Below are 10,039 nucleotides of genomic sequence, written 5' to 3'. Positions count from 1 at the left end.
CGGGGACAGGTCCGGTTTTTATGCATTTTGCTCAAGAATGAGGCGCTCGGTTTGGAGAGGCGCCAGGAGAGGCCGCAGGAACGGCTCCGCAGCAGATATTAGATGTGAGAGGAGCCAGGGTTTAGGTTTAGGAAGGCAAAACCTCTGGAAGCAATGAACTCCTGCTGCACCGCCACTGAGGTGGCTGGGGAGCCGTGGTGGGGCTGGCTTTGGTACAAGAGCGAGCTGGTTTTGGAAGGGGCACGTGTGTAAACATGTATTTTGTTTATACATATGTTTATATGTTTATATATATTTATTTATTTATACACAGAGCCGGATTGCTCGAGGTGCGAGGCCCGCGGGCCCTGAGGTAAGGTAAGGTGAGGTGAGGCCCCCCCCCCATCCCCTCAGGCCGGGGCCCGGCGGGGCGGGGCCAAACTTCAAATCCCCACGGGGGGGCGGAGCCCTCAGCCCGGTGACGTCTCCGCCAGCCAATCAGCACCGAGGGCCGTTCGAGTAGTGACCGGCACCCAACTAAACCAATCAGCTGGCGGCGGGGGCTTGCCGCCAGCCAATGGGAAGGCGGGAGGCGGGCGCGGCGGGGCCGGTCGGAAGCGCGGGGCCGGGCCCGGTAGCGGCGGCTGGCGGAGGAGCCGGGTGAGGGGCGGGGGGCGCCGGGCCCTGAGGGGCTGGGGGGGGGGGGGATTGGGATCTCGCCCCCCGCTGAGGGCAAGGAGCCGTCGGGGGCCGCTGAGGCGCTTTGGGGAGCGGGGACGAAGCCCCCAGCACCCGGCGGGCTCGGGGCCGGCGGCTGTGGGGGGCATCGGGGGCTGCGGGGGGCAGCGGGGCCTGAGGGGAGCGGGCGGCGGTGGCGGCCCCGGGGCGCGGTGCGGGCCGCTGGGTTGTGTTGGGGCCGCTGACCGAGCCTCTCCTTCAGCTCTCGCCCCCAAAATGGCCACGGCTGCGGTGCCGGAGGGGGAAACCCGGCTGTGCGGCAACTGGTAAGAAACGGAACCGGGCGGCGGGGTGCCGGGAGGCAGCGGGGAGTCCAGGCTGGGAGAGGTGCCGGGCTTCGGGTTCTCTCTTCAGCCGTTAACGTGTCACAGAGCGGTTTGCCCAGCCGTTACTCGCCCTCCTGACGCACCTGGGCAGAAACCGAGGCGTTCGGATAAAAAGGGAGGCTTGGTTGGCAGTGAGGTGTTTGTGAAGTGCGCGGCCTGAAGTTTTTCTTAACAGTTGTGTGGCTCAGAAGCAAAGATGTAAAAAAAATAAATAAATCAGTAGGTGCATGTGAAGCGGCAGTTGTTTTGCTTTGATAAGTTATCTTTCCTTACAAGCTCCAGCGTTGGTAATACTTTTATTGATAATGGTGCCATTTCAGAAGTTGCATCTTAAATGCCAGCAAATAAACATCACATTTTTTTTTTTCCGAAGAGGACATTGGAATCTGCACAGTTTCTTGCAGTGTCCATCTGGTTTGGTTGCCAGAAGTTATGTGCAGCTTAGGCACCGCTGCTGGACTTTGTTGCTTTGCCAGGCTGTTTGCTTCCTGGGGCCTGGCAGGGGAGAAGAGTGATCAGATGTAGCGTTTTGTCCTTGTGGCAGGGAAAGGTACAAAGCAGTAGGCTGTAACGGTAAAGATCCAGCACAACAGAATCAGTTACTGAATTTTTTTTCAGTGTTGGACTTCTCGTTGCCGAGCTACGAGAAGCTATGCCTTTCTTTTCAGGAAGAAACTTTTATTTTCTCAGATAAATCTATTAACTCAAACGCGGTGGTAACTTCTATATGCTGTAAAATTTATCTTTCACGTACAGAAACTAATCCGCCATGAATTTTCACGCGTAAGATAAGTTGTGACGTTTGCACGTTAAATACATTCATATCCTGATTATGTAGGAACCTGGAAGTCTGGTTGGGCTCATCTTTCTTTTTAGTAGCTTGGTTCTATAAACTATGAAATCTTATAAAGAAAAAATTGTACGACAGCTTTTTGAATAAAAGCTTAAAGTTGTTGTCAGTGTGTTTTCTGAAACCTAACCTCTGTGATCCTTCTCACAGCAAAAAGGACATTCCCGTTCCTAATTTCACCATTCATGAAATCCACTGTAGCAGAAACCTCGAAGTGTGCCGCTACTGCAGTGACTCGATCCCCAAGTCTGAAATGAAGAACCACATCGAGTCGGAACACGTGCAGGTGACGAACGCAGTTCTCCCCTAAAGCTGCTGATTTCCGCGGCAGTTAATGTAATGAGATCTCTTTATTGCAGGTTACCTGCAAGTGTAGCATGAAGGTAGAAAAAAGCCTCTTGGAGGATCATGAGGTTGGTGCACTTTATAATTACGGACACTTGGAACTATACTCTGGTATTTCCAAGCAGTGGAAAGCAAAGACCTGGATTCCAACCGGCGATTTATGCATCACTTTTATTTAACCACGCTTTCTAAATTCACGCGCTTTGAAAGAATGTGGTGGGAAACGGCTTAAGCCTTCCTATCAAAGTGGTATTTTTGTCCTTTTTAGTGATTAAGATGAAAAATGGCGTGATACTTCAGAAGTACAGGCTACAACTAACTTTTTTTTCATTCCATTTACGTTAGGCATTTCTGTCTCTATTGCTGTCACTGTGTGAGTTTTGATACGTTGTTGTGTCCAAACAGACTTTTAAAAAACTTGCAAAATAAACTGAAATAGGACACAGCGGTATTTTCGAGTTACTGAATCCAGTTCTCTGCTGCCACAGTCAATCTTGGTATATATTTTGGTATTTCACCTTCCTCTGGGCTCATTTAAAGATAATTCTGGAAGTGTCCTGCAGGTCTGCTTATTGGTGAGGAAGAAATTACTTTCTTTGAAGATGCGTCCAGTCCAGAGGACTGGAAGTAGTTCATCCCGCAAGTGTGCGTGTAGTAAACGTGCTGTAAATCTGCTCCCCAGTATAACACAATAACACGTTTTGTTTTAGCTGTCCTCAGTGAAATGTGGCTAGTGCTGGTTGTCAGTACCACGTCTAACTCTAGCTTCAAGAAGCACTGTGCGAATCTGCTGTTCAAGCATTACAGATTTAGGCCATATTCTGAATATTCGGAGTGCTTCAGCTGGCATCTTTATGAGTACACAGGTTATACAACGTGCTGTTCTTTTATTTCTCACGTAGTATCTTATTTCAGGCCGCTCTTTGGTGTAGCTTTGTATCTGGATAAAGAAACAATAGGCTGCTCAGCTCTCCGGCGAACTGAGAACCTCCCCCAGCTCTGCCTCAGTTTTCCACGTGTGAAGAATAATCTCTCTTTCTTTTTTTAGGCATCAGCGTGCCCTTTGCGTCCTGCAGTCTGCCAGCATTGTGACATCCAGCTAACTTTCAATAAGCTTCAGGATCATGAAAGTTACTGTGGAGCTAGGACTGAGATATGTAGTGGGTGCGGTCTTAACGTAATGGTAAAAGATCTGAAAGAGCACCCTCGAGTCTGTGGGAAGGAGGTGAAACAAGCAAGAGTAAGCAGAACAGTGCCTCGCTTTGAGGACGAGGATGCGGACGCGCATTTGCGCGCCCTTCGAGACATTAGAAACCAGCTAAGATCAGATAACTACCCCGGGCCTTTGTGGAGAATGCCCAGGGTGCTGGAAAGGCAGATCTATAGCAGCTGTGTAGGAGACAAAACAATTAAGGACATGAGGAGAAGAAATGTTTCAGCAGTACAAAGAAGTCAAAGTCAAGGTAAGGTGTAGATGGGAGTAACCGTTTGCTTCTAATTTGACAGCTGACCCAAGTAAAAAGTTTTGTAACTGATTCATGAGAAAATACTTAGTCATGGAAGCTGCGGAGGCAATGTGACGCTACTGTTTTGCTGTGGAACAGAACTGCAAATGTGTAAGCCTCCTGGACGGAGGAGTGCTGAGATACCTGGTGTGAAAGCCCAATGCGCTGCCTCTTCTATTGCTCAGAAAGTATCTAGCTTAAAAAATGAAATCGGAGTTGTTTGCTCACTGCAAATTCTGTCAATTTTTATTTAGCAGCTGCCTCTTCTTCACTTAAGTAGAAGGGTAGGTAAGATCTGTGTGCGGGTTCACACACCTAGTGCGCAGCGTCTCTGCGGTAACAGCCTGTCTGGACGTAGCTGAGACTGGTAGAAATGCCTCTGCTCGCTCCTAAGCCTCTAATCTCCTACCTCCACGTGCCGAGGGGCCTGTCACGTTTCAGACATGCCCCTTCCACGAGCTCTCTGCTGAATGCGCGCTCTGCTTTGTGTCGTGGGCCGCTCGGAGGGTTTAACACTGCAGAACACTAAATTACAGTCGGCTGTAGAGGGCTGCCTGGCTTGTAGAAATAACTTCTGGGCTTAGTTCATGAAGCTAAAGGCGTGGAGCGCTGTAGCTTGTCAACTCGTGTTGAATCCCAAGCTGTGCTCACAATTAGGATTTTTATGCACGTGTAAGCTTTGTGTAAAATTCTGGTGTAATCAGGACGAGTGAAATGCCAGCGATATTGGAAATATGGTGGTGTAGGGGAGGAGCGTAGCCTTTCTTTGGACACCATCAGCTCCGTCTTGGGTGCTGTTCTGAACACGGCTGTTTTCAGCGTAACTTTACTAGCAGGAAACATTTTGGGGATTTTTATTTTGTACGTGTATAATCCCCCCTGCTGTCAAATGCAGTATCAGGAGGAGTTAGTTTCCCCACCCGTATCTTGAAGAAAAGGCCTGGACCACAGCGTTACAACTGAGGGTAGGTTACAGAGCTTTCCCCAGTGACCTCATTTAGCTCCCATCATGCCTAGGCTCAGGCCTTACCTGAGCTCTTGATGTAAGAGGAACAGCTTTCTTTTGCCCCCCTTTATCTGCTTGTTACAAACAAAAATAGGATGGCTGTTTTCCTTCCTCCTCCCAGTTGATACAAGGAGTGTCCTAGGCTTTGAAGCCTTGAGTGTCCACATGCGAAACGCTCTTGGTAGAACTAGTCTAACGTACTTAAGTGACCTGCTTGTTGCAGGCTTAACGTTCTCTAAAATTTATGATATTTATGTTTTGAAGAGCATGAACTGGAGCAGTGGGAGAGAAATAAAAACACTAACTCACTCTGTGGAGAGCGGAACGCCAATTTAGACTACATGCTGGCCCTTAGCCTGCAAAATGAGAATCCTCACAACGATGCTGCTGCGGAAATCCACAGTGACTTCTGGGAACACTACTACACCAAAGAGTCTGTGCCACCTGCCTGCCCTGATGAAACAGACAACTCAAATATCTTTTCTTGTGACTCTTTATTGTCTCTTAGCACTTCAAACCACATAAAAAGTAAGTATAAATGCTGTTTGTTTTTTCCCTTAAAGTTTGAGGGAGGGGAGAGAGAGTTCTTGGGTTCAGTGTCAAAGATCGTCTATTGACGTCTTTAAAACATCCAAATGAGTCTTTGAGACTCCCTCTAAATCATTTTTAGATATCTAATGCATAGGAGATTAGATGCTCCATGAAGACTGTATTCTAGACTTTTTTTCTTCCTTAGATTTTCTCTTCTGCTTCCTCAAAAATAGTAATGCCTCTTTGAAAGAAACTAAAGACAGCAAGGGAAGAAGAAATAAAAGCTGTACTGGATCTTTGGTCTTGCTATGTTCACCCAGAAATTCTTTTCAAATCAGAACAGTTTGGAACAGTAAAGGGAAAGGGGGTGATGCTATTCCAGGGATGCAGAAGCGCCTTCAGTTCCAAATGAAGCGCTTGTGTACCCAACTCGATGTTGTTCTCGGGTGACTTTTAGAAACAGAAAGCGGTGAGAGATTTATAGCAATTTTAGGTGACAGGGAAGGGAGACCTGGGCGAGTCCTGAAGTGCTGATTTATTTTGAAAGGAAAAATGGTGCTGAAGGATTTACCCGAGGTGGTAATACGCTTTTGTACCAAACCATTTGACATATTTCTGACCCCAAAAGATTGTTCTGACTCTGGGCGATGCGAAACTTGCTCGTGAAATTCAGCAAGTGGGACTAGAGCAACGTTTTCCTTAGCGTTTGCTCTGGCTGCCGTCCTGTGGCACAACGGAGCTCAGGGATTCTGAAGTTGAGTTGATCCGACTACAGCTGGCTTTTTTGTGGCAGAGGATATAACTGTCGTTACTTTGCAGGTGACGAGATCATGTTGCCGTGTGAGTTTTGTGAGGAGCTCTACCCTGCTGAAGATCTGATCCTTCATCAGGTGTAGTACTTCTCTTTGTGCTGTATCCAGGGACTTGCAGCTGAGCCTTTTGTCTGTTACTGTGACCGAACAAGGGCGCAGTGTTCGCTCGGTGATACTCTCAGAAGCCTAGCAATTTTATCTTCGCATAGCATGATTTTTAAAACCCGTATATGCTAAGCGTGGTAGCTAACTTTTCTGTTTTCATTGCCTAACAGACAGGTTGTAACCCAGCAAGTGCCTTTGCCTCGTTCAGTAAAAGAAGTTCCTCTCCAAACCCACGGAAATGTGACGGGCTGCAAGATCTTGGTTCCAAAAGCTGTAGGTCTGTTTATTCGCCCCAGCACCAAGCTGTCCAGGCAGAAGCAAACATCATCATTCCCTGTGAGTTTTGTGGCATCCAACTAGAAGAGGAGATCCTCTTCCATCATCAGGTAACAAACAGAACTCGATCCGTTCTGCTGCGTGTAGTCGTTCAAGAAGTATTCCAAGTGCTGTGCCTCTGGGGGTGGGACGTTTCAGGAATCAGTGCAACTGTGCCCTGTATCAGGTCTTCCCGAAGCCTCTTGGTTCCGTCTGATCTGTTGTGGTGTGCTGGGGCTCTTACTGAAAAAGGAACAATCACTTTGAAAGCTCATATGGAAACGGAAGGCCCTGAAATTGCACAGCATGTTTGGCTTATGTGTAGAAGTTGGGCTGAAACCAGGACGTGTGAATCGAAGCTAAGGGGGGAGAGGCGTGCAAGCCTACCTGTGGGGTAGGTAAGAGAGGAAGGAGACGACACAGACTGCAAGTCTGGGAAGTGGAGAAATGCCTTGGAGGGTAAGATGTAGAGAGTAAGGGTGAAAGCAGGAATGTGGCTGAAGCTGGGCCTGAGAGAAAAGCGGTGCCTTTATGAAGTGGTGGGTGCCGCCGATTGCTTTTCAGGGTATTCAGCTTCCTCCGTATGTTGCTGCCTGATGCTTCTACTACAGAAAGAATACCAGCTCTGGTACTGCTGGAACTGCTGCTGCTTTTTAAGAATGATGGACAGGTGCCAAGTAGGCCGCTCGGTGCTTTAGTGCTCATTCAGAAGGCCCAGTAACAGGCCAGATGGTCACCGGTCGGTTGGCAGCGAGGCCCCGCGTTGCGGGGTGGTTCTGTTCAGCAGGGCTGGCTGGTGCTGCCAGGTCCATTTTTCCTCAGGTCCGATAGTAGTGAGCAGCTTTTCCTACGCTGCATGACCCCCACACCTTCTCTCCCACAACAAGCCAGCGTGTGCCTCTTCCTAAAGCCAACCCCCTGACAGCCTTAGTGCTTTTGGAGGGTGATGCGTTGCGATGTTTTTACAAGAATAAATTTGAACGAGCCGTCACTTAAATCCCTGTGGTTTGCTCCAGGATCAATGTGACTTGCGCCCAGCCACAGCCAGCCCAGCAGACAGCTTTCCGTCGCAGCAGTCGGCCTCTCCTCAAGACAACAGAGAGAGAAGGGAATCGCCAGAGCTGGTTCGGAGGCGAATCAGGCATCAAGGTGTGGGTGACACACAGATCTTTATGCATGTTGCTTTCCTTTATACTTGCAGGAGCGCTGTTTGTGTTCCGAGCTGAGTAGACGTTATCTTTTTCTGTCTCCAAAGCGTTAAAGTCTTCAATCACCTCCCATTGTTCTAGTTTTATGCAGGAAGGATTAAATCTCTGAAATTCAGTATCCTCGCAGCTCTTGAGCCTTAAGCTGCTGGACTGGAAGTGAGGTCTTATTTTGCCGTCTGGATGAATGTTGCATTTCCTGTTCCTAAAGCGCTCTCTTGCTGTCCTCTCAGGAGATGTTTCTCCTCAGTGCATAGAAGGCTTCAGGCAGCAGAGGCTCAGTTACCCTGCGCGAGGGACCAGGTCGCTGAGTAACGCGGCAAACGCCAGGAACGCGCCACCGACCTCGTTGGGAACGGCGAGAGCCAGTGAGGCTCTGAACGCGAGGGGGAAGCCGAGGAAGGTGGCCGGGAACGAGGGGAGGCAGAAGAGCAGAGGTGCAGGCGAACCTGGCGGGACAGCGCCACGCGTGAGGCCGAGCCCGAATTTCCGTTCGGAAGCCTTCACGTCCGGCTTCTCCGGTACTTCTCCAACCCGCCCCAGGTAACGCCTTTGTTTGCTGAGGTGCTGAAAACTGTTTCAAGCAGCTGCCATAAATATAAAAAAATTTTGTGATGCCTTCATGGATGCCTACTTTCTTTGCTGCTTAATCCAGCTTGTTTTATAAGTAGCCTGAGTGGTTTTTCTTATGTTTTTGTTAGTTTTTTCTTGCAGCACACGTGTATCACTGAGGTGTGTAAAGGCAATTGAATAGAGGGCTTGGGTCTTCTGCTACAGAAATAACTGTTAAGATACAGGAGGATTAAGGGCTTCTCCCTAGAGCTTCTAGATGCCCTGGTGGGAAGAGACTGTGCTTATTTGGCAGTGAGAGCACAAGTCAGTAAGCTTGCTTCCTCTGAAAGTGTCCCTGTTCTTCCTCTGCAGCATCAGAAATGAAGGAGGGAGGAGCCTGGGGCTGTCTGATGTGCCGGGCGGCTTGAGGAGCAGGAATGTGAAGGTAAGGCGGCCAGGGCGAGTGGTGCTCTGCTCTGTGCTCTCGAGGCTTCTGTTTCAGAGTACCTCAGCAGCCAGCTCTACAGTCTTTCAGTGTAGGGATGTGTTAACGAGCTGGTGATTTGCTTGCGGCATGCTTGGCTCATCCTGTTGGGTGGGACTGGTTAGGAAGAGAGGATGTTTCCTGGTGGTTATCCCCCAAGTTGGTGCCGAGGGGAGCCATCCACCTGCCTCCTGCTGTGGGGATTGTGCCAGGCTGAGGAGCTACTCGCAGTCCTTTCTGCTGCAGTGAGGGTTTTACCCATTGCTTTTTATCCAGTACTCTTTGAAAATAGCATGTTTTTTTTTCACCTCTCCTTTAGGCAAAGCCCCAAAGCCCTGAGTTTGGTTATCTGGAGGACAAGTGATCTACCGCGTATGAAAACCATGCCTAGCACTCTACGCACTCTTACTATGCACTATAGTACTTATTTATCTGAGCGCAAGTAATTGCTACGTTGCCATGTCATTGAAGACTTTATATGAATTTAAATTTTTATGGGCAGTGATCATTTTATATGTATTTTTAATTTGTGAGAGTATACTACAGGTTTTTACTTCTGTGATCTACACTAAGCAACATCCCAAGCTGCGTGTTTGCTGACGGGCTTCTGCCTAGGGAACCCCATCATCCGTGTTTCCATAGGGCTTTTTGCAACACCTTCTGAAGGAGAATTTCTTCGCCCTTTCTGTAAGCATGTTTCTTGCCGCTCCTGTGCTCGTTATTCCGCAGACAGCAGCGCTGTATGAAGACAACCACAGCGAGCTCCCAGCCAGGATGCGGTAGGGGACGAGGGGGGCTTAGGGCTGAGAGCCCCTTGTCCGAAAGGCGCGGGGGATGGCGCACAGCAGCTTCGTGCTGGGGCCTTGTGCTGTGGTGGGGGCTGTGTGGGGTCCCGGTTCGTTAGCGAAGGTTCGTTAGCTGGGGGAACGCCGAGTTCTGTGGCGGCTGAGCTCTGATCCCGGGCTGGCGCGGTGAAATGCTTTTTAATGCTGTATTAGTCAGTGCTTTTTAAACTCCTTGTAATAAATTTTATCTAATGATATCCTGAAATGTTGTGCGGTAAAATCTGTTGCATGAAGTGCTGTTACACAGCAGAAGGGTGCGCAAATGCTCTGTGAGGGTAAGTTTTATCACCGCAGCCTTAATGATAGCCTATTCAGAATCATGGTGCGCAGGCTTCGTTAATTTGTGTTCCATTATTACCTGCACTAGGTCTTTGTCAATGTGCTTTATGAGAGCTGTTAGCAGCCCCTGTGCTTTGGCACAGCATAAGGGAAGGAGTAGTG

General features: G+C 48.9%; 1 protein-coding gene across 2 annotated transcripts; it reads left to right on the top strand.

Moving 5' to 3' along the window:
- The first annotated feature begins 327 nt into the window (after positions 1–327).
- Positions 328–9,803, top strand: TRAFD1 (TRAF-type zinc finger domain containing 1). 2 transcript variants are annotated; one of them, XM_066979364.1, is made up of 12 exons: positions 328–352; positions 920–983; positions 2,044–2,179; positions 2,253–2,306; positions 3,287–3,701; positions 5,014–5,277; positions 6,100–6,170; positions 6,368–6,583; positions 7,529–7,661; positions 7,951–8,260; positions 8,642–8,714; positions 9,073–9,803. In XM_066979364.1, the coding sequence occupies exons 2-12, from the start codon at positions 934–936 to the stop codon at positions 9,115–9,117; spliced, it is 1,767 nt and encodes a 588-aa protein (XP_066835465.1). In that variant the 5' UTR covers positions 328–352; positions 920–933; the 3' UTR covers positions 9,118–9,803. The 2 variants fall into 2 exon arrangements, with proteins under 2 accessions (XP_066835465.1, XP_047929708.1); XM_048073751.2 differs by lacking the exon at positions 328–352 and adding an exon at positions 509–639.
- Positions 9,804–10,039: the final 236 nt, after the last annotated feature.

Source organism: Anser cygnoides, chromosome 17 (genome assembly GCF_040182565.1).
Source record: "Anser cygnoides isolate HZ-2024a breed goose chromosome 17, Taihu_goose_T2T_genome, whole genome shotgun sequence".
In the NCBI taxonomy this organism is placed as follows: domain Eukaryota; kingdom Metazoa; phylum Chordata; class Aves; order Anseriformes; family Anatidae; genus Anser; species Anser cygnoides.
This window is presented reverse-complemented; position numbering and strand designations above follow the sequence as displayed.